Below are 27,449 nucleotides of genomic sequence, written 5' to 3' on the forward strand. Positions count from 1 at the left end.
CAAGAAATTCTGCTCTCCTTTAGTCTGGTGTAAATCTGGAGTCAATTCCTTTGACTTCCATGGAGTTACTCCAAATTCACACTTGTGTAACTGAGACCAGAATGTGGCCCATTGTATTTCTAACCCACTTAAACAGTATTAAGGCCCTGATCCAAATTCCACTGAAGTCAGTGAGTCATTTCACAGACTTCTCTGGGATTTTGAGCAGGTCATGACCGAATGAAATGTTTTTTAAAATATGTTTTTTGCCATGCATGTTTTGTTGTTGAACTGAGCTTGTGGACATGATGGATCTTTAATAACGCTCAGAACAACTGAGTTAAGAGTAGCCACCAGCTATTCCCCTTTAGTTACTTACACAGGATTATTCTTTACAGTTTTAAAAATGGAATCATGTTTATTTGTTGTTCATAACTAATGCATGGAACAAAATTCAACAAAACTTCTCCATAGTTTTTTTTTTACAGGTTCCTTAAATATTTAGTAAACATTGTCTCATTTTACAGAAAAAAAAAATCACTGAATTAAATATGGGAAAACAATTGTTAGACATCACAAATGATTTAACATTAAATAATTCATTAAGTTGTGCTTTACATCAATGAAAATCCTCAGTTCTACAAACCATCTTTTAAATAGCCATAAAAGTAGATATGGATACTCACAATACAATCTCCTATTAGCAGAGTTCATACACATTATTGCACATAAATAAAAGGAAGAATCCGTAAGGAAAAGAAATTTACAATCTATTAACTACCCTTTCACCTTAAACATTGCAACTGGTGGAAAGTTCTGATTTTCCTTCCAACATTTATTTGAAATATACATTAGAGAATGACAAGTTAAAATCATGAAAAGGGACACTTGAATCATAAAAATACTGATATGACCAAGAAGAAAATGGAGGATGCTGCAATCAGTTTCCTCCATAAAGACTATCTCACAAGAACCAAGCCATCAGAAGTGTTTCAGTACAAACTTGGATATCTTTTCTGAGTATGTAGTTGCTGTTACTAGAGAGGTTTATAGCATTCAACACTATCAGAGTAATCCAAACTTTGTAAATGAACAGCACAGGGCCTTGTGCACTAACTTGCACCAATTTGTAGTTCAGTGGCATCTGATTCTGATCTAACGCACCCTGGTGAACATCAGAACTCCAGGGAAGTCAGTCACATAACGGTGGTGGGGGAAAAAACAATGTAAGTGAGCTAATGAATTACACACAGCAACATTACTTATCGATATAGTACTTTGTGTTCAAACTTCAGTACAGACATTAATCAGAATCAGGCACTGGGCATGCAAAATGAGTCACAAATGGAGTGGAAGTAGTGTGTGTAGCAAGAAAATCAACTAACAGAGAGGTCTGCCACACACGCTCTCTCCTCCTCCTCAGACAAATCCATTTCTGGTGTATAGTGGATGTCACTCCCATCACCTTTCATTGGACTATGCTACATTCAATGTGTAACTTTATACCCCTTATGTCACTGGATTTGGCTAAATTACTTGAAGATGGGAGTTGAAAACTAGAGATGGGCCCAAGCTAGTTAGACTGGAACCAAGCCTAAGCCTTCCCAAAGTTCAAAGAGGATGGGACCTGGCATTCTGGTTCGGGTCTTTACCGTTACATGGTAGCCGTGAAGTCTGGCTCTGGACCCGAACTTCGACAAAGGTCAGAGGAGTTTGGATCTAGATTTTTGGTTTGGGCTCCATCTCTAACAAGTAACGTGTGTTGTTCAATAGAACTTCTTGAAGCCTTATTAAATTCTCATCACTACTGCTGTGAGGAACACCGGCGCAGAGAAGCTGATCTACTGTTGCTGCAAAGGCATTGTGTGCGTTTGTGTGAGGGCAGGCTAGGTCACATCTGCATTTGTCAATAAAACAGCTCAGAGGTAATACATTTAATTCTGTGGCCAAACATAAATTATCAGGAATTAGAACCTTAAATCTCAACAGTTTGGTGAACTTTTTGCCTAGTGTGAACCTACAGCCAATTAGAACTGGAAATAAGCAGCCAGTGTTGAACACATCAGGTGAAAGATGAATATCTTTACGCACCACCTCAGAGTGATGTTTCTTTGCACCACCTCAGTAGCAGAAACACAAATGCCTCATTTCAGTAACATCATAATTTGCCAGGAAGACAGTGAGTCCATGTCTGTTTTTAAAAATCTAATGCTTACAAAGTTTTGGAAATGGACAGAGTGGCTAAATTCTGATCTCATTTAAACTAGTCTAGTGTATCTACAGTTAAGTCAGTGGAGTTACAACAATATAAATTTGGAGTACCTGAGATATGAACCTGGCCCTTTATTTTGATTATTGGCATCAGTTATTTTAAACACAGCGTTATGCACAGCGCTTTAGAGCGAATATCAGCAAACTTCTGTCTAAGAAGTAAATCGTAAGAGACTGTAGAAGCCCTTTCTGGTTTATTTTAATATGCCAGGAACTTCTGCTAAAAACACTACCTGAAGTGACTTTGGGTTTTGCTAAAACCACTAGTGTAACTCTGAAGGCTTTGGCTGTGCTCCTTGCCCTCTATGAGCTTTAGAGACTGGAAGCTGTCAGCCCTCTGCCCAATAGGCCCACTTGCTGCTCTGCAAATGCCAGCATGTGTGAAGTAGGCTCATGGTCAAAAATGAACTTTAACTCAACCTCAAATATACACCTTCAAGATGTCAGAAATTCCATTAACATAAATGCCATAGCACATGAGCAGCTCTTCAGAGGCCTGACTTCCCCTCTGGGAGATCACTGACTACAGGGTTAGGCATAGTATTAATGTGTTACCAAACTGTTAAATTTTAACTCCCCCCATCCAACTACTTTGTTTTCATTTTCTCCATTAGAAGTTGTTTTGTGGGCTGCTGCTGTACCCAGGCAGTAGCAGCTGCCACCCAAAGTGACTGCTACCTGCAGCCTCACCAATCTCCCAGCTTCTCTCCCCCATTCCATACAAAGATAATATTTTCAAAAATAAAAAGTCAAGCCACTGTGGCTCTGAGGGACAGGAGCATGCAGGGAAGAGTTTTGTTGTGTGTTAAGGGAGGACAGCAGGGAAGTGAGAAGAAAGAGGGGACCCTCCCATTTTCAGAATGAAAAATGAAGTATGCTTTACAGTAAAGGGCAAATTGGGAGACAACTGTGATTATCTCTCTGTGACCCCCGTACTGATCTCTTGTAGTACCAACCTCTGCTTCTCGAAGCTACTTCTACCCTCCCTTCCACACTACAGTCACCCCTCTTGCCACCAATTCACCAGCACCCACATCCACCAATTGATATAATTCCACCCTGCATTCAACTGGGCCAAACCAACTGTGGGGGGGATGGGCTCCCTGGACCCATCCAGGAGCCACTGGGCATCATTTACCCTCTCTTCTCCCCCAGTTGGCAGCCTTGGGGAATTTCTCTGCAGGGTACATCCCACATACTGGTGTCTGGCTCCTGTTCTTCCCTTCCCTTCCCTTCCCAAGAGGGGAAGGCCTGGCTGGAACAAAGACCAGCCTCTCAGGCAGCCCCTAGAGACTCAGCTGTAAGGACTCAGTCTCTCAGAGTCTATTGCCCCTTCACAGGGTTTACCTTCTACCCCTCTTCCTGGGGCGTGTTGCTTTACCTTCAGTCAGGGCAGCTCCAGGAGCAGTGTCTCACAGCTGTCTCCTCCTTGGCTGGACTCTCTTACCATCAGTCACTGGGCAAGCAACTTTCTTCCTGTTCACCACCTCATTCTGTGGTAAATTCCCCCCTTTTAAGCTCCCCCCCCCTCCAGGCTGAGCAAATCTTGTAGGTTGTCTCATTAGCCTGGAACAAGCCCAGAGGAGCTTGTTAGCCTCCTTCATAAGAGAGTGAGGGCGTGTCACTTCACACACCAACCCATGCCCCTCCCAGCTCAGAATCTCTGCAGGCTCCCTTGCCTCCATCATTCCCAACCCCATCTGCACAACAACATCCTCCCTGCCCCCTATCACTACTGGTCCCTCCAAGCTAAGAACCCCTTCTTCTTGCCTAAACTCAGTACAGCATGGACCCACCCCATTCAGCTCAGAACTCTCTTCCCACCAATGCACAGAACAAACACATACACCTCTCAAGATTCGGAGAACCCATTGTTAAGCTCAGAATTATTCCCCCTTCTACTGAACATCTTTCACCACCTGTCTCAGATGGACCCACCCTTCCTTGGCCCTAATTTATTTGTTGCTTGGTATGGAAAAGCAAGAACAGACACATCAAAGAGCCTATGTATGGGATGTGAAATAGCCCTACAGATGCTTGTATTCTCTCTGTGCCCTCTCCCTCTGATGCTGCAGTCTATGGGTTTGTCCACGCTGCCAGAAAAGGTGTGTTCGTAGCTTGGGCCAATTACCCCATGTTAGCTAACTCAGGTTAAAATAGCAGTGAAGACACAGCGACTCAACTTTTAACTTGGGTTAGCAGCTCAAGTTAAACCACAGGCTGCCCTATAGGCTTGGACTCGAGCTGCAAAGTCAAGCTGTGAATTTGAGTAAAAAGCCAAGTTGCCATGTCTTCACTGCTGTTGTCCCTTGAGTTAGGGAATGCGGGTTAGCTAACCCAGGTTAAGGACACATCTGTGTTTGCAGTGCAGCTATGCCTTTTGTGCTGCAAGGCCAGAAGCAGCCACATCCCTGACAGTGCAGTTCCAGCCCTGCCAGGAGCTCCCATTGGCAGCAGGTGGGATTTCTCCCTGCTATATCTCAGCCACACCACACAGTTATGATGGTATTGGTGGGGCTCAGCGCTGAACGACCAGCTACCCCGTGTACAGGTGCATTCTAAGCACTACATGTGAAAATGTAAGGAATGTGTGTAATATATGTGTAATCCCTTACCCACCATTGGAACAAATAACATGGGCTAAAAATGTTGTTCATCCAACAAAATCTTACTCTATAGTGTAGCCTTTTCTCTTCTCTTAATATTAATGCCACTCTCTCTGTAGGATATTTTATATTTAATACATTCTTGTACTCCCTGAACAACCAAAGATGCCATGAGATTTGCTCTTTTCCTATCATGTACATCAGAGGTTCCCAAACTTGTTCCGCCGCTTGTGCAGAGAAAGCCCCTGGAGGGCCAGGCCGGTTTGTTTACCTGCAGGTTCGGCCTATCACGACTCCCAGTGGCCGCGGTTCGCTGCTCCAGGCCAATGGGGACGGCAGGAAGGGGCAGCCAGCACATCCCTCAGCCTGCGCCGCTTCCAGCAGCTCCCATTGGCTTGGCGCAGTGAACCGCAGCCAGTGGGAGCCACGATCGGACGAACCTGCAGACGTGGCAGGTAAACAAACCGGCCCGGCCCACCAGGGGTTTTTCCTGCACAAGCGGCGGAACAAGTTTGGGAACCACTGGTGTATATGATAACTACAAATAACACTGTTTGTCAAAAAAGTAGCATGGTTTAAAAATATGAGAAAATTAGGAAATTTAGTGAATAATTTTCAAAAACAGACTGTATCATATATTGGGGTAAATTTTTCTTTGCTGGCCCCAAAACTCAAATCTGCGAGCACAAATATTTGTGCACCCAAACCAGGCAATTTAACATCTAATTAGTGAATCTGCCCGGGCAAAAGTCATTCATACATGTAAACTAAATGTTGGGGCACATAGGTTTAGCAGCCATGTTGAGGCCAATTTAAAAAAGTGGCATTTAATAAATTAGATTCATGCTGGAAGGGGAAAAAATATTTTTAATAATAGGGATATAAAAAGTATAATACCTCTTCTTACAGATCAGAAACAGAACTCTGAAGTGGATGCAGTTTAATCACAATAACCTAAAGCATGGAGAAAGAGCCCATCATTAGGACTCCGTTTCTAGTCAAAGTAGAAGAACAGATAAAGAGCTGCCTGGTCTGGAGTGGACAGAGTTGCCGAATATCTTCACATTCAGCATTGGCATAACTATATTTGCAACATGATGCACAGAAGATCAGTACACTAATATTAGTAACAAATTTCAGTGTTTGTCCACACACCCATTGTGTATCCTTTAAGTCAGAGGTCCCCAAACTGTGGGGCATGCCCCCCTAGAGCAACATGGAGGAATTATCAGGGGGGCCCGGTGGGGCCCTGGCCATCCTCCACAGGGGGCAGGGAGGGAGTGCCACCCAGCCACTCTTTGCCCCTAGCTCTGCTCCAGTCCTACCCACAGCCATGTCCCCATTTTCTGGCCCAGCACCTGGCCCCGCCCTGCCCGCGGCTCTGTTCCCAGCATGGGGCCAAGGTTGGGGGTGGGGGTGGAGCTGCACCTGGCCGCGGGCCCAGCTGCTGGCCCCCACCGCAGCAGCTCTGCTCCTGCCCCCGTCCCCAGCCTTGGCCCCTCGCCGTGGCTCTATCCCCAGCACTGCTCCTGGCCCCAGACCCACCCCAAGCTGCAACCCCAGCCTCAACCCCCTTACCTCTGTCCGCAACCTCCTCCCCTCCCAGCTGCAGCCCCGGCTCTGGGGTGGCGGCGCAGACAGGGATGGGGGGGGGTGACCCTCAAAAGTTGGGGACCACTGCTTTAAGTGCACAATTCTATGGATCACGGTCACTATCGTGTTGGATAATAAAACCATGTTAGTTCTGTTCTCAGAATTTAAATGTACTTTTATGAACAGAGCCCTTATAACAGATTTGGAAAGTGTCAGACTAATACTTAAACTTTTTCCACTCTTTTTCTTGCCTTTCTTAATTCCACGCCCTTTGTGGATTTCACCTTTCACAAAAGTCAAAGCTGATATTGTTACCTCCACCCAGATAGGGTGAACAGGCCTCTGTGAGCTTCCCCAGAATGGGAAGTTCTACAGAATGGATCTCACTTCTCAGCACTAGTACTTATGCCTTTCATTTGCCAGGCTCTCTCAGAATGGAGCTTGCTTACTAGCAGGTTTTGGCGATGCACAGCCAAATCTGCGAGGGATTAGGTTAAGACCATATAACTCATTTCACTTATAAACCACCCACGACTGCAGGCTTTCAGAAAGGAAAAAAATAGTTTCAGCCCCATGTGTCACCAAGTCCTAAATGTAATTTAATCACATTTAGTATTTTCTTTTTCTTACTTAAAACACTGCGTGTAAACATCTGAAGGGCAACATGGTTTTCTCTGTTGCATTCAATACAGAACACAGCTACACAGGACAGTCTGAAATACACCAGCGTCGGCAGCTCAGTGATTCTCTGATTTTTTTTATTCATGTCATCACAAATTTCAGCTGCTCAATCTGTACTGGAGGAGGGATAGCTCAGTGGTTTGAGCATTGGCTTGCTAAACCCAAGGTTGTGAGCTCAATCCTTGAGGGGGCCATTTGGGGCAAAAATCTGCCTGGGGATTAATCCTGCTTTGAGCAGGGGGTTGGACTAGATGACCTCCTGAGGTCCCTTCCAATTCCGAGATTCTATAACACATCTGTTAATGGGGAAAAAAAAAAAGCTCTCTTTTCCAGCCACTCTCATTGCTTAGGCCTTTGAAAGAAGTTAGTATTGGATAAGAATCTATTCCACTGCCAGTTAATAACACATATAAGATGTATCGAGAAACACAAAAATATATATATCTTCTCCTAGCTGATAGAAACTAAGACAAAGAAGGGCAGCTGTGAGACTCAGTCTCATTTACCAAGGCAACACTCATTCCTTGTGTAATCTCTGAGTAACCAAGTTCAAGAAGTTATCAGGGTTTTCAATTCTCTTTTCTTTTATTTGTCTAAGAATGAAAAGTGTCACCATCGCTCCACCTGACTGTTATAATCTTCAGTAACAGCTTCTTCCTTCTGCCACTGGTGCACTCTTTGCTCCCGGAGTAGCCTCCGCTCCTCCCGCCGTTTTTGCCGGTTCTTCTGGTGCTCCTCTTGCTTGGAGTACTGAAAACGTTGGAGAAAGAGGTCTTTAGCATATTCATAAAGCTGCATGTCCAGGAAGTTCAACACCTCTATGCGTTTCCGGGCCCCTTCATCAATATCCACATTTGAGGCCCGGGTAATATTGAACTGGGTGAATGGGGAAATGAACTTAAGGTTGAATGTCCTCTCAAAGAGATACTGTGTTTTCCTCTGAAACTCTGTGAGTCCAAAAAAGGCCATGTTTTTCAGGTTGTTCTTGGCGCTTTGGAGAAGGATCATATTTCTCTCACTTTCATTCATAAAAGTCAAGTTGTAACATCCAACCAGGCTCAGGTCTGCCAGCATGCGAACCTGGCGGTTGTTAGCCAGGTTGTAACCACAATCCATGAACTCCTGCAAGCTGACTCCAGACCAATCATCCCCTAGGTAACAGGTAGGCAGCTCATCTGGTGTTGGACTTCTTCCATCACACATGTGGAGGGAAGTTTTCCACGTTGCACCTCTCTGGACATGTTTCCATTCACTCAAATACCGTGACACTGGATCCCTCAGCATTGTGATGTAATAGAAGTTCCTGTAACAAATTTTTAAAAACACAGTTTTAGGATTCAGCAGCTTTTACTCTTATTAATCAGCAATTTTTATTTTTCTCTGACGAAATGCTTACTAACCAATGACTCTGTCTTAGGGCAGGTCTACACTTAAAACACTGGATCAGTGCAGCTGCACCACTTAAGTGAAAATGCTCCTACGCCAGCAGGAGAGCTTTTCCCATCAGCATAGTTAATCCACCTGGCGCGAGGCAGTAGTTGTTGATGAGAGAAGTTCTCCCGCTGACATAGCACTGTCTACACTCGGGGGTAGATTAATATAAGTGTGTCACTCAGAGGTGTGGATTTTTTACACCCCTAAGCGACATAGTTATACCCCTATAAATCTGTAGTGTAGACCTTGCCTTAACTTTTTCAAATGGACCAATGCACTTGTAAAACTTAAGCCTATAGAACATTCCTAGCAACCATGACATGTGGATAATAAAATAGTCACTTTCAAGAAGGTGGACCGAGGACACATTTTTAGCCCTAACCCATTTATCCATCCATTCTTCATCACGGTGGTTTTTGAGGCACTTACTAGTTCTGAAAGAAGAAATAAGTAACATTAACTACCTCCCAGTGACAAACACAGTAGCACAAAGTGCAAACCTTAACGCATGGTGAATACTGTGAACAAACTAGAAGGCAGTTTGTTTTTCGTGATATTCTAGAAAACAAGCTGCAAACAGAAGAGGGATTTTTTTTTTATTTTGAGGAAAGGAGAGTCTAACCACAACTAATTGTGCAGTGTTCCTCAATTTACAGAGACCATGACAAATCCAATTGTACTCAATACACTCTTTTTTTTTATATGCTGGTATTTAGCAATATCAGAATCAATGGGAGAAGATATTCATAACGGTTCAAAGATAAAACAGTGAAACAGTTGGTGTGTCCTTTGAGGATTTACTGTGGTGAGCATTACAGACCACAAAGATGTGAATTCTCTCACTACTCTTGTACATAATGAGAAAATATTAATCCTGTCACCTGTCTTCTGGACTGAGACAATAGGACTCTCTACAGCACATGGTTAGAATATATGAGCAGCCTGGACAATACCAACTGGATGCTGCAACTGCCGTAAATAATGCAATGTGGAAGATTTTGGCATGACCTGCCAACTTGGAAATGGGTCATTAAATGGGTTACATTGAGGCCAATGACAGGACTAAAATCCATGTACATGACTTAATTTGAGTTGAGAGATGGATTAAAACTAGTTATGATCATGGATACTAAAAAAAAATCACTCACTGTTGATGAGTGTAAAGGTTAACATGTTCAGCTGTTATCTGTCAGGAATACAAAAAAGATACTAAAATCTACCTGACATCAAATAGAACAAGAAACTGCAAACCTCAGTTTGTCAATTTATCTTTTAGTTGCCGCATTGAGAGTTTCTACATCTAGTTATGGCAATGTGAAAAAGACTGAAATTGAGTATGCCTAAACAATCTTTCATGTAACACATTTACTGTTGAAGATTTTATTCAATAACAACTTAACCTAAATTATAGGGTGATATAAAAATAAGATAAAACCAAAATACTTTATAACTTTTGTCAGCTGGAATAGCAACTAAAAGTCCATGAGTAAAATTAACACAGCTAGTGTGGTACAAAAATAGGTGTTTGCATGACTCATCTGGCTCTGAACAGTACATTAATAAATTATGAGTCTCCAACATCTGATACACTGAAATTACCCTAAGATTTCTTCAGACAACCATGATCTCATGAGGCTTTTTATTGAACCTACCCAACACTCAAAAACAAGTGGTGTGGGAGACACACACTGCTGAAACAATGAATACTTTGAGAGTTCATCTTTCAGAAGATCTCACTTTAGTTGAATGAAAAATCCAGAAACTATTCAGAATTGCTGGGTGTAATGTCCTTCCTATCCAGATCATCACAGCATATCACCCTTTTCTAAATGCTGAATGACTTCCACTGCTTCTCCAAACGCCCTAAAGCTTGGCAAATAAAATTGAGACATACGCCCACGGGCGGCACCAGGCACCAGCGCACCAAGCGTGTGCCTGGGGTGGCAAGCCGCAGGGGGCGGCCTGCCGGTTGCCGTGAGGGTGGCAGTCAAGCTGCCTTCGGCGGCATGCCTGCGGGAGGTCCACCGGTCCCGCGGCTTCGGCGGCGGGTACGCTGAATCCGCGTTACCAGCGGACTTCCGAAAGCTGCCTGACTGCCGTGCTTGGGGCGGCAAAATACATAGAGCCGCCCCTGCACACGGCAAATACTTGCTAAAATATGCAGGTATCTCCACCAGTTCAGAGCAACTAGAAAGCGGGAGGGATCAAAAAATTTTTTTTTCTGTCTTATTCACTCAATCAATGACCTTCCTGCACAAGAACTATACTGTATTTTCCACAATGATGTTACAGTGTCAGAAGTGTTGATTGTGCATTGCTACAGTATCTCTTCCTGGACTACTATCTTCTGGAAGCAGCTGCTCCGGAAATGATTTCACAGCAGAAGGGATATACATTTTTTGAATGAGCAAGAAGGGGCATGTAGCGGGGAGTGTCCTTGTGTGTATTGCTATTACAATTTGGATTAGGAATTGTATGATTGCCGTAATGTTTGGCAAAGCTGAGGAGGGACTGTATGGCATAAATAATTTGTTCTTTGTGCTGGTACCCAGTTCCATACTATCTAACAGCAGTTTCATCACGCTCTGTTGGGGTACTTATACAGATCCTGTCATCATAGTTCCTGAGCATCCCATGACCATTCATGAATGGATATTCCCAGAAACATCCACTTTGACTACAGTACCTATAAACTACAAAGTAGTAGAAATTATTTCCCTTGAGCTGCAGTTATACTTGGCTGTAGAGGGCTTTGGCTTCCAAGGGCTGTTAGAAAATATTGAGCAATGCTTTTCCTTCTCAAGAAAAATGTTCTTCTTCACCATCATTCTGCTTTGTGTTTATGAGAACAGATTAAGACATGCTTTCAGGCAAGCAGACGGAGTTTTGCATATGTTACAAGTGAGACCTGGAAAAACAGCCAAACTATTGCATATCCTTCTCTGCCACTCAACAGCTCTGAGCATAAAAAAATTGTATTTCAGCTTCTCGGCCTGGGATCAACATTTTTGCAACTGCTACCAGCATCACTAAGCAAACATACTGGCTGCAACACTAAAGAAAACAGCTGTGCTCAAAGTGGCTGAAACACACAATGCTGAGAACACTCAAAGGCAGCTGGAATGTCTGGCTAACATTTGGATCACCTCACAGGGGCTTATACAAGGCTTCTTCCTCATATTGTTGCCCTCTCTCTCTGGGATAGTATTGGATGTTAATGTATATGTTAAAATATTGCTATTGATGGTTATTTATGCCTTTAATAATGTTTCAGCCTTTCCTCACCAACCTATGGCATTTTCATTCTGGTGTGCCTCAGGGCAATGACACCTAGTGAAAGTAAACCTTTCAGGGCATAAATCATTTCCATCTCATTACTGGCTGTGCAGATGTATTTGCTGTTCTCTAATGGAATATGAGCTAAAAAGCAGAATCTGAAACAAATACAGTGAAATGAATGAGGAAATGCCTTTGTATGATTTACACAAATTTCCTTATGACTAGCCAAGAAACTTTCTTCCTTTACTATATTTACTGTATGATTATTGAGCTTTTCAGTGGTCTGTCAAAACCAAGGCCTTGTCTACACCACAGGGGAAATTCGATCTAAGCTACGCAATTTGAGTTATGTGAATAGCGTAACTCAAATAGACGTAGCTTAGATCTACTTACCATGCATTTATGTTGGCAAAACTTTTGTCACACAAGGGTGTGGAAAAAAACACACCCCTGAGCAATGTAAGTAGCCAACATAAATGCTAATCTAGACATGGCGTAAGTTAAGCACCCATGTTTTAGGGTGCTTATTTGAACTCTGAACCTTTATCTTCCATCACTGGAGTTTGTATGCATTTTTGCTACATTGACAGTCAGGTCTGATGCTTGTGTGTGTTTTTAGAGTGTTCTATTATTGCAATGACACATAATGTTACCCTAATGCAGTTTATGAGTGGGAGAACGCAAGACATAATGGGTATTTGGTCTGGTAGGCACTAGATCTTTAATAGCCTGAAAAGTGTTTTGTTTTTCATGTTCTCTTGTCTTCTACACCTGCATCTCCCATGTAGGGGACAGGATACTTATGAGTTTTATTCAAGGAGTCACCTCAGAATTCTTTTATTGGGGCAGAAGCAAGGGCTTAGATATCCTGAGACTGGCGTAGATTTCCAAATGACTGTGCCTCTTCATTAGCTCCTGTTAGAAAGCCAGATGGGTGGAAAGAGGGATCTGTTGCTGCAGAGGAAGCATTCATGTCAGGGATTTGCCTGGGAGTAGAAGGAATTTTGTGGCCCTAGGACATGGATACATTTAAAAAAAAAAAACTACACTAAAACACCTCAAGTTGTACACACAAGCCTCTGATTGTTGTGAGACCACCCAGTCTTACTTTGAAAATTGTCTCAAAACATTTTCAAATGTTGGTAGTTCTGGTTGAAATACACAAATATTTCATATTTCTCAATACATAGTACAGGGGTGGCTACACTTATTGACACTCCGAGCTGCATACGATAATCTTCAGAAGTTCAAGAGCCGGGGCACCACTGCTGGGGCTTGGGGTTTCAGCCCCATGGGAGGCACCTGAAGCCCCAAGGCCCCCCTTCCCCATTGGGCAAAAGCCAGAGGCAAAGCATAAGGGGCATGTGGGGGAGTCATATGCCCTCCCCAAAATTTTTGCCAGGGTTTGCTGTCCCCTTCCCTGCACAGCAGCTACTGGAGCCGGCAAGCTGGGAGCTGTGGTCATGGGGAGAAGCAAAGGCAAACAGTTGGGAGCTATAGGGAGAGCCACTACTTTTGTTGCTGCCTCTCCCTGGAGAGCTAAAGCAGTGGCCCCTCTCTGCAGCTCCCAGCTGTTTGCTGCTGCCTCTCCATGCAGAGCTAAAACCAGGGAGCTGGAGGGTGGAGCTGCTGAAGGTAAGAGGAGAGGTGTGCCTGGTGGGGTGTGACTCAAGTTGTTGGGGGGGCAAACCTTTAAATTGTGTCCCCCCACTTTCAGCATGCACCAGTCATCTCTGGCAGAAGCCCCTAGCCCAGAAGTGGGCAAACTGCAGCCCGCAGGCCACATCCAGCCTGTGGGACCATCCTGCCCAGCCCTTGAGCTCCCGGCCGGGGAGGCTCGCCCCCCCTCCCCTGCAGCCTCAGCTTGCCGTGCCACCAGCGCTCTGGGTGGCAGGGCTGCGAGCTCTGGCCAGGTGGTGTGGCTGCCAGTCCTGGTGCTCTGAGCGGCATGGTAAGGGGGCAGGGAGCTGGGGGGGTTGGATAAGGGGCAGGGAGTCCCAGGGCGCAGTCAGGGGACAGGGGGCAGTTGGATGGGGTGGAGGTTCGGAGGTGATGGTCAGGGGATGGGGGTGGGGTGCCAGGGGGCCAGTGGTCCTGGGAGGGGGCAGTCGGGGACAAGGAGCAGGGGGGTTGGATAGGTCAGGGGTTCTGAGGGGGGCAGGAAGTTGGAGGGGGCAAGGGCCAGGCTGTTTGGGGAGGCACAGCCTTCCCTACCCGGCCCTCCATACATTTTCGGAACCCCGATGTGGCCCTCAGGCCAAAAAGTTTGCCTACCCCTGCCATAGCCCCATCAGCTCGCTTCACAGCCATGAGCTCCCCTCTCCCCCAGTCTGGTAGACAGAAAATGAGGGGTGGAGGGGTTCCATGAGCTACACTTTAATGGTAAAAGCTGTATGAGGCTCACAAGCCCAGTTTGGCCACCCCAACATAGTATCTGGTTTTGCAATAAATCTTGTTAAAACTGGGACTGGCTGCTGGGCTAATTCCTAAAAAAAGGCACAAAAAGTGCAAGAAAAAAGTTAAACTGGGGCCCATTTCAGTCCCTTTCTTCTCCTCTTAATGAAATCTAAGAAATTAGGCTATTTTGAGTCCAGACATGCATTTGTCTCTGCTTAGTGACAACAGAATCTCCTCACTCCAAGCTTGTCCATTGTAATCTGGCTACAGTCCACAATGCTACTCACTGCTGTAGATACACAACACAGAATTATTTTCTGTCACCTTGTTTGATACACTGCTCTCACCATAGCCTGCTCATTCTTTATTTCAGTGGACTACCACCTGAAGTGAACTAAACCTCTAAAGCAGAGAGTCTCGGCATTCAGAGCCAAACAATCAGAATGTGCTTTGACACGTTGATGAAAAAGGTATTTTATTCAAGCCTTCAAAATGCATGTAAAGTAATTAAGAAGGATGTGTTAAGTACTTGGGAATTTGGGAACTCTGATTCTTAAGCGTCTGATGCCTACACAAGAATATTAGAGAGACAAGGTGGGTGAGGTAATATCTGTTATTGGACCAACTTCCATTGACGAGAGAGACAAGCTTTCAAGCCACACAGAGCTCTTCCTCAGGTCTGGGAAAGGTACGCCCAGCATCCCTGCAAAATGCAAAGTGGAACAGATTGTTTAGCATAAGTAGTTAGGACAAAAAGAGGGGGTTAGTGGGTTACAGATTGTTGTAATAAGCCATAAATCCAGTGTCTGTTTATTCCATGATATTTAGTGTCTAGCAGAGTAACGAAGAACTCTGTGGCTTGACAGCTTGTCTCTCTCAACAACAGAATTTCATCCAATAAAAGGTATTACCTCACTCACCCACAATGTCTCTCTAATATCCTGGGACTGACATGGCTACAACTACACTGCATAACACAAGAATAGTAATTAGTAATAGCTGCATAGTATGCATCTGCCAATCTAACTTGTAACAGCTAGCATTGTAATGATAAAATGGAAACATCCATGAATCACTTCAGCTCACTTTCAAAACAATCATTAATCCAATGCCAACCTGCCATTCATTACAATTTATTTTCTGCAAGAAACTCACACCTTTTCCAGGATAGATACTCAGTCAAATCCCTTCCTAGAATAACTCATGAAAGTCAATGGGTTACCACAGGGATCGCTTTGGGCCACTTAAATTATTTGGCCCTATGATATACAGATAAATGGCCTGACTATGTAATCTATACACCGGCCTGAGTAAGTAATCGTGTGGAACCACACTGCCCTGAGGGAGCCCTGGGAGGGATTGTGCCTCAGGAGACATTGCAGGCATGCAGTGTGGAAGTGTGTATGCTGGATCAGCCTTTAAGACCAGCACAATCCAATCCCAGGTGTATCAAAAGATGAATGCTACAAATTCTCATGTCTCCAACAGTATGAGAAGTCATATCAGATACACTGCATTTATATTAAAATTAACACACACCTGGAAATTCATAAGGCATTATTTCCCACTAGTGGGAAGATCAATATTTTTGTTAGCATTAAACAATGAAAATCGTCTAACAAAATTTTAGGGAAAAAGTTTCTAGTATGAATCTAACATGTCTTCATTTCACACCATAATATGAAACACTTTAAATCTTTAGTTAATGCTGGAGTAATATCATTTTGATAGAAAAGTATAAACTTGTTGGAAGTGCAGAGCCTGACGTTAGATGCATTGATCACATACTAGGGCATTCTGCTTCTTGTATCATCATGGAACAGACATCACAGCGGAGTAAGATTTGTTACAGAAGTGACAGATCACCACAAAATGAGAACAAAAATGTTGTGTGGGGCTTCATGGAGTAGACAGGTGCAGTAGAGGGCTGAGTGATATCTTTACTGTTATTCCTCCCCCACTGCATGGTGCAGCCTGCACACGGCAGCTCAGTCAGAAGCTCTGAACACAAAAACTGGTAAAATGAAAGATATTCTCTTCTCACTCACAAAGTCAGTTGGGACCTTATCAACTATGACTGATGGACTTGTTAAACAAAAGAGCAGCAAGAGTTCACAGCAACTGAAACATAGAAGTCATATGAGGTAGCAGAAAAGGAAAACAAAGTAATTGGAGAATGCATTATAAGTAAGGCTAAGTTATGGGTGGCAGGGTTCGGGCTGAAGCCCCGCCACCGGGGGCTGAAGCCGGAGCCCCACCATGCGGGGTGAAGCCTGAGCCCTGCCACCCTCACTGCTTGGGGCTGAATTAGAGGAAATTGCAGAGGTTTTGTAAAAATCACAGAATCTGTGACCTCTATGTCCTCCAGGAGTGATTTGTAGTCTCACTTATAAGAAACTAGCAGCAAGTAGAGTGAAGAACTGGGATGACCGAAAATCTCAGGTGCATACTAAACATGTTACAATAAACATGTTTTTTTTAAAAAACAAACAAACAAAAGGAATTATTTCTTCACACAACGTACAGTCAACCTGTGGAAGTCTTTGCCAGAGGATGTTGTCAAGGCCAAAACTATAACACGGTTCAAAAAAGAACTAGATAAGTTCATGGAGGATAGGTCCATCAATAGCTATTAGCCAGAATGGGCAGGGATGGTGTCCCTAGCCTCTGTTTGCCAGAAGCTGGGAATGGGTGACAGGGGATGGATCACTTGATGATTACCTGTTCTGTTCATTCCCTCTGGGGCACCTGGCATTGACCACTGTCGGAAGACAGGATATTGGCTAGATGGACCTTTGGTCTGACCCAGTACAGCCATTCTTATGTTCTTATATCCAGGCACTGGTTTTTCCTGCTGGAATGGAAGGTAAAAGACCTGGTGGGGTTAATTACTAAAACGGTAACTAAACTTTTGGGGTTTTAACCCCAAAAAAGAGCCTGTTCCAATGGAGAGGTTCTGAAATCAATGTGGAAGAAACAGAGGGAAAAAACCAGAGTCACAGCATGTTTCTATTAATAATGACAGAAGTAGTGGAGAGAGGCAGCTTAAGTGGTGCAAGACAAAAAAGATCTCGAATTATGGGAACAAAATCCTTGTGCTTCCAGTGGTGTACTATTGCTTTTGGAGTGCGGGCAAGGAGGGCTTCTTAGTCCTGTTTGCAGCCTAGGGGACTCTGTAGCAAAATGGGGGGCAGGATCAGATGCAGAAAGCCAGCCCACAGTAAAGCGGTGCGACTTGTACATGGCTGCCTTAAGGAGCAGCCTGCTTTGTGTCTCCCTGTTTTGGAGTTCTTGTGTGTTCTGAATTCTAAGAAATAAAGTAGTTTTACATTGCAAACTTCCAGAATGAATATTTTATGTTTATCTAATTTCTCTGTTTGTATTGCATGAAACATACCACTTCTGGATTTAAACCAACATCCCAAAATCAGAGACAAGACCTCACAAGGAGAAAAAACACTTCCCTAATAGAGACTGCCATTTTAAACCTAATCAATCAGATAAGGGTAAAATATTCAAATTCTGACATTGTAATTCTGCTCCCAGATTGTTGTACAAGCAAAATCTGTGTTGCAGATTGAAAGCTCTAAAAATGATGAATATTACACCCACATGATCAGAATAGAGTGTCCAAGGTTTTAAATTTTCAAGAGTTTGTAAATTTAATACAATTTGTGGTTCTAATTCTCAGATTGATGTGGGTATGTTTATTTGTAGATTCTTTACTCAAACAATGTCATTAAGCCACTACTCACCATTAAAAAGTCAACATACGCCAACAGTTACTGCAGATATCTCCTGTTCTGAGTGTACAAAAAAAAAAAATTAGTGCCTGAGGAACTGAGCACCCAGAACTTCCACTAGCTTCAACTGGGACTGACACCACAGGCCCCCATTTCACTTAACACCTTTGCTATCACAGGGCCGGATCCTGCAACTGATTCCACAAAGAGGACGTCTGTGCAGAGCACCACACGTCAAAGAGCCCAGCTGCATAGTTCCAGTTGCCAGGTCTGGTCCATACTTCTTAACTTTCCAACTTGCCAACAGGTAACATAAGCCATTGCAATGTTTGAAAAATGGTTGAAACGTGGAATACCCATGTTTTGTTGCATATCACACCATAATTAATAATGGGCTATAAACCTGGGTTTAAGCATATTTTCTAGAGTTAGTCAAAATTTTCCAAAACAAAATAAAAGGTGTTCAAATTTTCCATTTTTTTCAAGATAGCTAGAAAATTTTAAAAATTGGCCTAATTTGGGACAATAAAAAGATATTACCTCACCACCTTGTATATATCCTTCAGGGGGGAGGGATAGCTCAGTGGTTTGAGCATTAGCCTGCTAAACCCAGGGTTGTGAGTTCAATCTTTGAGGGGGCCACTTAGGGATCTAGGGCAAAATCAGTACTTGGTCCTGCTACTGAAGGCAGGGGGCTGGACTCAATGACCTTTCAAAGTCCCTTCCAGTTCTAGGAGATAGCCTATCTCCATTTATTTATTTTATAATTTATGCCTGTACAATGCATAACATGTTTTGAATGCTACTGTAATGTAAATAATTAATAATAATCCATTACTATACACACACACCAAGTGGCCACAAAGTCTAATGAGTCATCAGTGGGACTGGAGCTCAGGACCTACTGCTCCAAAAACATAGCTGTAGTAGAGACGAGACTTTTTTTTTTTTTTACATGGTGGAATGTATTTGTTATTGTGCAGAACTACACTGTTGCCAAATATACAGTGCCAATCACAAAACTCATCAAAATAGAATCACTTTTGCTACATAATCTTATTTGCCTTCACTTGTCCCCTAGTGATTGTGCAAGAATAAATGTCTATTAACACATCATAGTGCATAGGTCTGATGCTTTGCCTTTTCCTGTATAGGGCTGTAGCTCTGGCTATGGGAGCAAGTGCCTCTGCTCTGAATTATTTAGCATATTCATGGATATTTATTTCAGTTGCACTTCATAAGACAGACTCTCTAGGAGTTGGAGTGGATGACAGACCCACTACACGTCCAAGATGTGATTTATGTTCATGGTTATGAAGTCTGGGTCCTGAGCAACTCCCAGGCTAATGACATGATCCGTCACACATAGGTCTAATCACAGAATATCAGGAAGGATACACAGGTAGTGTCTGAATACCAATCTAATAAAACATCCTAACATATTGTATAGTTTAGCTGCCTTCTTTGGTGCTGCTGTGAAGCTGTAAGAGAAGATTTTCAAACTGGGTGCCCAAAATGCATATTTAGGCATGTAAATAAAAGGGGCCTGATTTTCAAAGATGAAAAGCCCCTCAGAAATCAATACTGCTGCAGGCACTCAAATACCTCTGAAAATCTAGCCATTTTTATGTATGTGCCTAATTAAGACTTTAAACATTAAGGGTTTGATACTGTGGACATAGTTCTGAGGCATATGAAATACATAAAAGCGTAAGACAGGGAATTGACAATTTACTTGAGAGTGAAGACGACTGAACTGGAAACATACAAATCAGTCAATTTAATAGAAAAGCAAATATGCCACTTTCCAGCAAAGTACTGCGATATAAATTGTTCTGAATCACATCTTGATGAGACAGCAAACTAGCAAGTCCCCTCTACAGATTTGTTTCTTGTCTAAATTACATACAGCTCAATTGTTCTAAGCATCCTTTAAATTGCTAAAATGAACTAGCAATAACTAATGCAGCTAGTCTCTTGTTGACATAACTGTAAATAGAAAATACATACAGAACAAATATCTTGTATACTGAACTACTGTAACTAAGGACAAGGAGGGAGTGTTCAAAACTATGTAGTAGCTTCAATAATTTCCCTCTCTTGCCTGGCCCTTTGTTATGCCACTGAATGGAAGGAAAGAGTAGATGGGGGCTGTATTTTCTTCTCTTTCATCTCTCCTCTCCCCAGTGCCTTCTCTCACCCTTGCATGGTGGGGAGGGGGCACCAAATCAGCCACATTTAAGAGAGGCCTCGTGGAATAAAGGAGGGATGAGCTGGGGTGATGACCCACAATAGCAGCTTCCCCCCAAAAAGGTCTGGCACTAGAAAGGAGTGGAGGTGGTGGGCAAGCAGGAAGGGTGGAGACTAGTGCTGCTCTGCAGGAGGCAGCAGAGGACCTTAGCTCTTCAGTCCACTTTCAGCTGGCCTGCTGAGCTACTCCAGGCCCCTCCTTATGCTTGCCAACCCTCAGGAGGGAAATCTCAGGAGCCTCAGAATGCAAGTAGGGTCTGGGGTGGCATGTAGCCCCCGAACAAGGATTTCTTCCCCTCAGACCTGCAATGGTGCACTTGGCCACCAAGGAACATTTGCGAGGTAGGACCAAGGAGTTGGCACTAGAACCCCGCAGGGGAGAGGGTTGCAGGTTTTTAGTAAGGAACAATAGGGTGACCAGATATTTACAGTGAGAAACTGGGAGGCCCATTACGGTGCCTCACAGAGAAATCATTCAGGTTGTGAAAGAGAGGCAGCTGCATGTTGGGGGAAGCGATAAAGTAGAAGTGCCCACTCAGCACTCCTCCTCCCTCCTCAGCAAAGCAATAACCCTCCCTTTAACTCTGTGTCACCCTGTTGATATGGCTCTATGAGGGAAGGTCAGCTCAAGGACATCTCATTGTGACACCTCATGGGTCGGCGGGCAGCCATGTGCTAGACCTGTGGTCCCTGAGGTGCATATAAATTCAGCCAACCTACTGTCAGTTTCACCAGCTTAGCTAGCTGCAAACACAAGGAATCACAAAAACCAGGACACTACACGTGGCTTTGTAAAATTCTACAAGGACAGACCCTGAAAGCAGGGACATTCCGAGTTTAAAGAGACATTCTGTTTTCCAGGACACATGTCTAGGTGACAAGAGAATATTTGGGGAACAAAAATAAAACAATTTCCACCCATCCCCCAAAACTAGGGTTACCATATTTCAGCAAGCAAAAAAGAGGACGGGAGGAGCCCCGCCCTAGCCCCGCCCCTGCCCCTCCCACTTCCCGCCCCCCCAGAACCCCCAACCCTCCCCCCGTTCCTTGTCCCCTGACTGCCCCCTCCTGGGACCCCTGCCCCTAACTGCCCCCCAGGACTCCACTCCCTATCTAAGCCTCCCTGCCTCTTGTCCCCTGACTGCCCCAACCCTTATCCACACCCCCACCCCCACCCCCAGACAGACCCCTGGGACTCCCACGCCCCATCCAACCACTCCCCACCCCCTGACAGCCCCCCTCAGAACTCCCAACCCATCTAAACCCCTCTGCTCCCTGTCCCCTGACTGCTCCGATCCCTCTCCCCACTCCTGCCCCCTGACAGCCCCCCCCCAGAACTCCCAACCCATCTAAACCCCTCTGCTCCCTGTCCCCTGACTGCTCCGATCCCTCTCCGCACTCCTGCCCCCTGACAGCCCCCCCCCGAACTCCCAACCCATCTAAACCCCTCTGCTCCCTGTCCCCTGACTGCTCCGATCCCTCTCCCTACTCCTGCCCCCTGACAGCTCCCCCCCAGAACTCTCAGCCCCCCACCCCGCTCCTTGTCCCCTGACTGCCCCCTCCTGGGACCCCTGCTCCTAACTGCCCTCCAGAACCCCACCCCCTACCTAAGATTCCCTGTTCCTTGTCCCCTAACTGCCCCCCAGGACCCTACCCCCTACCTGTACCCTGACTGCCCAAAACTTTCTCCACTCCCCCCAAAAAGCCCCCCCCCCGTTTCTTGACTGCCACCTCCAGAACCTTCCTGCCCCTTGGCCCCCTTACCCTGCTGCTCAGAACAGGGTGTTGGGCTCTGTGCGAGCCGGACACGTGGCTGAGCTCCCCAGCACAACAAAACCGGGTCCCTGGCCCTGCACAACAAAACCCGGTCCCTGGCCCGGACCGGACTGCAGGGGAGAGCTGCCCTTGTATCAGCACAAAGTGCTCTCGCTCCCGTTTTGCTACGCTGCATGGCAGAAACCGCTCCCAGTTGCAAAAGGGGAGGGCTGCACTTTGTGCTGATACACTTGCTCAGAATGCAGGGCGGATCCGGCTCCTCTACAGCTGCTCCGGAGTCCAGCCCGGGACTTCCCTGCAGCCCTCCCAGCCGCTCGGTCTGCTCTGCCTGGGGGGGAAATCCCGGACATTGTGAGTGCTTTACAAATTCCCCCCGGACGCTATTTTTAGTACAAAAAGGAGGACATGTCCGGGTAAATCCGGACGAATGGTAACCCTACCCAAAACCCCAAACAGACAAATCTTTTGTGGTTTGTGTTCGGTTCAGTCTGATCCTATTGACTTTTGAGATGGAACAAAAAGCAGTCCCAACCTCAGAATATTTGGAGGGTGGAAGTGGGGAGCTGGAAAGGTGTATTTGGGCCAAAAGTATCATGAGTACAAAGAATAATGAATACAAAGAAATTGATTTGATGTTAAATAGACCCCACTGGGCTGGAGTATGTTATTGATCATAACCAACATTACTAGGGATTAATGAAGTGTTGTTTTCCTATAAAAAACGTGATAGTTTTCATTAACATTTCTCTCAAATTTCCCTAAATAGTTTACTAAGAGGAATGACATATCTTATTTCCTGAAAAATATTTTCCTGTTATCATGTAGCTTTAATGAATCTGGCCAAAAGATCACAACATAAAGAGTATTTAAATAACAAAAAACCAAAGATTTCTTCTCAGTATAATGCTCAGAAATATCCAAGCATATGGATAACACTAATGGGAGTTACACTGCATGAATACTGAAATGTACATATAATTGGTTGGCATCTAATTTGGTTATCAGCAACTGCTATGTAAATATGTATAAACCAAGGTTTTAAACCACACACTACTTTTTTTTATTTTTCCAATTTATTTGTTAAAGTAAATCTGTGCAAACCTGATGTTAACAAAGCTTAAAATACTTTACTAGGCAAGAAAGCAATGCCTTACATATGGCTTGAGATATACAATATGTATGTGCAAGCTGAAAATTGATATCTAATTTCTACTAGTGAAAACACATATAGCGTTTTTTTCCATTCAGTGTTTCATGTGTAGGCTGTTTAAATATTAGGCCTAGAGTTGCCAGGCATCTGGTTTTCAACTGGAACACCCGGTCGAAAAGGGACCCTGGTGGCTCCGATCAGCATCACTGACCGGGCCGCTAAAAGTCTGGTCAGTGACACAGTAGGCTAAGGCAGGCTCTCTGCCTGCCCAGGTTCCACGCATCTCCCGGAAGCAGCTGGCATGTCTGGCTCCTAGGCAGCCACAGGAACTCCGCACGCAGTCTCTGCCCCGAGTGCCTGCGGGCGCGGGCAGTGCACAGAGCCCTCTGACCCCTCCGCCTAGAAGCCAGACATGCTGGCTGCTTCTGGGAGTCACACGGAGCCTGTCTTGCTCTGCTGTGCCACCGACCGTGAGCCACCTGAGGTAAGCGCTGCGCGGCCAGAATATCATAGAATCATAGATTATAGGACTGGAAGGGACCTCGAGAGGTCATAGAGTCCAGTCCCCTGCCCGCATGGCAGGACCAAATACTGTCAAATATGCACCCCAAACCCCCTCCTGCACCCCAACCCCCCGCCCCAGCCCTGAGACCTCTTCTGCATCCCCAACTCCTTATCCCAAGCCCCATCCTAGAGCCTGCACCCCCAGCTGGAGCCCTCACCCCCTCTTGCACCCCAACTCCCTGCCCCAGCCCAGAGCCTCCTCCCACACTCGTAACCCCTCATTTGTGGCCCCACCCCTCATTTGTGGCTCGCACCCCCAGCCAGAGCCCTCTTCCCCTCCCCATGCACCCCCAACCCCGTCCCAGCCCTGAGACCCCTTCTGTATCCCCAACTCCTCATCTCCAGCCCCACCCCAGAGCCTGCATCCCCAGCCAGAGCCCTCTCTCCCTCCCACACCCTAATCCCCTGCCCCAGCCCAATGAAAATGAGTGAGTGAGGGAGGGTGGGAGAGCGAGTGACAGAAGGAGGGGGGAGGATGGAGTGAGCGGAGAGCAGGTCCTTGGAGAAGGGGTGGGACCATGGGGTAGGGGGCGGGGCAAGGGTTTTCAGTTTTGTGCAATTAAAAAGTTGTCAACCCTAAATAGGCCACATTGGGTTTCTTTTTGTTTTAAATGTTCAATATTATATTCAACTAGAATATGGTTCTCTTTCAATTTTTCCTCCTTTTCATGTCAGCTGTCAAAATCCTGCTTTTCTTCTTGACCAGGTAGGAGAAGCAGCATAAACATATGCAAATGCCACTCCATAAATGGATCTCGTGGCAGCCAAGCTTGTGCTGCAAGTAGCCTGTATCCAGCTTCTCTCCCTAATCAAGTTCTCTTTATTCTCCACTAATTTAGTCACTGAAGTTCTCTCCTAAAGCTTGATTTCTCAAATGAAGGTTCAATGGGATTTTTCACTGCAGTGGATTTTGAAGCATTACAGTAATTCTACTACTCTAAATATTTTACATATATTTTACAGCCTCTCTCTGACTCCGGGCTTTCTGCCTTTTTTCTTTGCCACCCCATACACTTGGAACAATCCAATTAATGACAACTGCTTCCTTTGCCTTCAAATCTCAACAAGCCAAGCCTACCAGCATATGCCTCTCTGTAAACTTTACTGTACCAGTTCATGCCTGGAGATGCTAAACAATTTGAGAAAGGAATCTAAAGAGAGGGTAAGGGGAAATAAAGAGACTGAGGCCTACTCTAAACCTAAAACTTAGGTTGACCTTGGTACATTGCTCAGGGCTATGAAAAATTTCATGCCCCATCACTGTAGTTAGGTTGACCTAACCTCACTGTAGACATAGAAAGGTTGATGGAAGAATTCTTCTGTCAACCTGGCTACGGCCTCTCACAGAGAGGTGGATTATCTACATCAAGGGAAAAACTCCTGTTGATAAGAGTCAACACTACAAGCAGCACAGGTGAGTCTGGCTTTGCTGCTACAGTACGAATTCACCAATCTGTCAAAAGTGTTTCCAGACCCTGAGCTGAAACACAACTCCAATATTTTCCCTAAGGTTTTTGGTCAACAAGCAATATTTTAAAGTGATATGGCAAAGTTTAACCAGTTTGGGTGATGAGGTTCAGTCTACAGCAATGTACAGATAAAGAAAAAAATATTCAAGGTAAAAGTTCTGTATTAATGTAAGGATTCCACAGAAATCACCATCCTGAGTAGACTATTGTTTCTTGTAGATCAACAACCTTCCTCTGGAATGGCCAAGTCGTAGTCAGTGATGCACATCTGCACAGCGGGTTGGGGGAGACCTTCCTGACCCCTGCAGGCAGGAATTCTGCCTAATTAATAAAGCAATTAACAATAAAATGCATACTAATTGAAGTCTCTTTGAAAACCATCAATTTATTCTCTCTCAACTTTGCCTTAGGTCTATATTAATTCTGACTTCAAGCACTGTGACCTTAAATTAGAAATGTTCTTTGCAAGTGTCCTGTATCAGGACAGAGATACTATTTTCTTCCCTTTGTTTGTTGCTATATTCAAAAACACCACAAGGTGTGGTAATTTGTGTGTGTGTTCTACTTACTGCAAGGTGGAGATCACAACAATCTGGATATTAAACAGTTCTCAGACCCAATTAGCATACACACGGCTAACAGGGTTCTGCCTATCAATTCAACAATCAGTAAGTTAAGAACAAAGAAAATAAATAGGAATAAGAAGCAGTTTTAATTCTGTTTCTCATAAAATCCCTCTTACCGTGTTGTAACCCCGCACACTCTTTCCTGTACTGCAATGAATAAGACGCATACAGTGTATTCAAATTTAATAATTACAAGAAAGACTATTGGCCTCCAAATTGCACTTTCTATCCTTTCCACTGTAATACTCAAAGGTACCTGATTAAAACTGAAAATGTTCAGTATTAAAAATGGAATTCAAAGCAATACATTCAAAGACTCTCTCTCTTCTCTGTTGATCTACTAGATTTCTCTCCATTTTTGTTTAGACAATAGATAGCCACAAGAGGGCCCTCTTACATTCCTAAAGTTCTATAATAGAATTAAGAGCAGAAAGCTGTTTGTGGAACTTAATTTCCAGACATCTATATTATATTGCTACTACCTACAATATATGACTTCATATTAGAATAAGGGTCTATGGACTTGTATCTACTAAAACTTTTGTTAATGACAGAATTTTACATGAAAAGTTGACACTATATGGTTGTAATGAAAAAGTGAAACAAGTTACACCTGTAATTTCAAGTGAATGTTCCTCTATAAAATAATCACTTCACATGCTGACCTCTGAAGCTGATGAAGCTTTATTAGAAGCATTTTGATATTGTATTATAACTAGAGTGCAATTCAAATCAAGATAAAAATAGCACATACAGATCAATGAACAGGCCTATGAAAAATGAAAGAGCAGTGAAAACAGTAACAGTGTTAGTGGCACTGTGAGTATATGATCCATAGGTCAGGTACTCGTTGTATTAATGAGGCTAATGTTATTTACACAGCCCTCTATAAGATATTTGGAACTCAACTCTCTGTTTCTGTTCTCTCACTCCTGGCTTTTATGGTTGCCAACTTTCTACTCGCACAAAACCAAACACCCTTACCCCACCCCATGCCCCACACCATCTTGCTCTCCCCCAACATTGTGGATTACCTACATTGACGATGGAAAAACTCCTTCTGTTGATAAGAGTCTACACTACAAGCAGCACAGGTGGGTCTGGCTTTGCTGGTACCATAGGCACTGAGTTTCTAATTTGCCGGGGGGTGCTCCAGCCCGGCCCCGCCCACCCTCCACCCTTTCCTCCAAGGCCCCCCCTGCCCTGCTTCTTCCCAACCCCACTATGCCCCTGCTCCACCTCTCCCCACCCCAGCCTGACCCCTCCCCACCCAGTTCCACCCCCTCCCCAAGCATGCTGCACACTTGCTCTTCCCCCCTGCACCTCCTGATGCTGCAAAACAGCTGATCTGCAACAGGCAGTAGGCACTGGGAGGGAGAGGGAGGTGCTGATCTGCAGGGCCCACCAGCAGGCAGAAGGTGCTGGGGGGAGGTTCTGGTAGGGGGGCTGCCAGTGGGTGCTAAGCACCCACTATTTTTTCCCCCATGGGTGCACCTAGGGCTGCTACAGTACAAATTCACTAACCTATTAACCCCTTCAAAAGTGTTTCCAGACCCTGAGCTGAAATTCAACTCCTAAGGTTTTGGTAAACAAGCAAAATTTTAAAGTGATATGGCAAAGTTTAACCAGTT

The 27,449-nt window shown here is 44.6% G+C and overlaps 1 protein-coding gene and 1 long non-coding RNA gene across 4 annotated transcripts in view; one reads left to right on the plus strand and one right to left on the minus strand.

Annotated features, from left to right (window-relative positions):
* Positions 1-370: 370 nt before the first annotated feature.
* Positions 371-27,449, minus strand: part of LOC135980821 (heparan-sulfate 6-O-sulfotransferase 3-like) — a 61,300-nt gene continuing 34,221 nt past the window's right edge. The window contains exons 2-3 of one of the 3 annotated variants that reach the window (XR_010597721.1): positions 2,039-8,433; positions 371-1,996 (exon numbers count right to left, since the gene is read on the minus strand). Coding sequence is in view for 2 of the 3 variants with exons in the window: in XM_065581049.1 (XP_065437121.1) it covers positions 7,740-8,414 (675 nt within the window). In the remaining variant the exon portion in view is untranslated. Of the gene's footprint in view, positions 8,434-17,995; positions 18,044-27,449 lie in introns of those variants that run through there. The other 2 variants (XM_065581049.1, XM_065581048.1) reach the window with 2 other exon arrangements.
* Positions 14,545-25,908, plus strand: LOC135980823 (uncharacterized). Its single transcript, XR_010597723.1, has 3 exons — positions 14,545-14,710; positions 18,163-18,290; positions 25,412-25,908. It is a non-coding gene; the product is annotated as an uncharacterized LOC135980823 (long non-coding RNA).

The sequence above is a fragment of the Chrysemys picta genome, chromosome 1 (genome assembly GCF_011386835.1).
Source record: "Chrysemys picta bellii isolate R12L10 chromosome 1, ASM1138683v2, whole genome shotgun sequence".
Classification (NCBI taxonomy): Eukaryota; Metazoa; Chordata; order Testudines; family Emydidae; genus Chrysemys; species Chrysemys picta.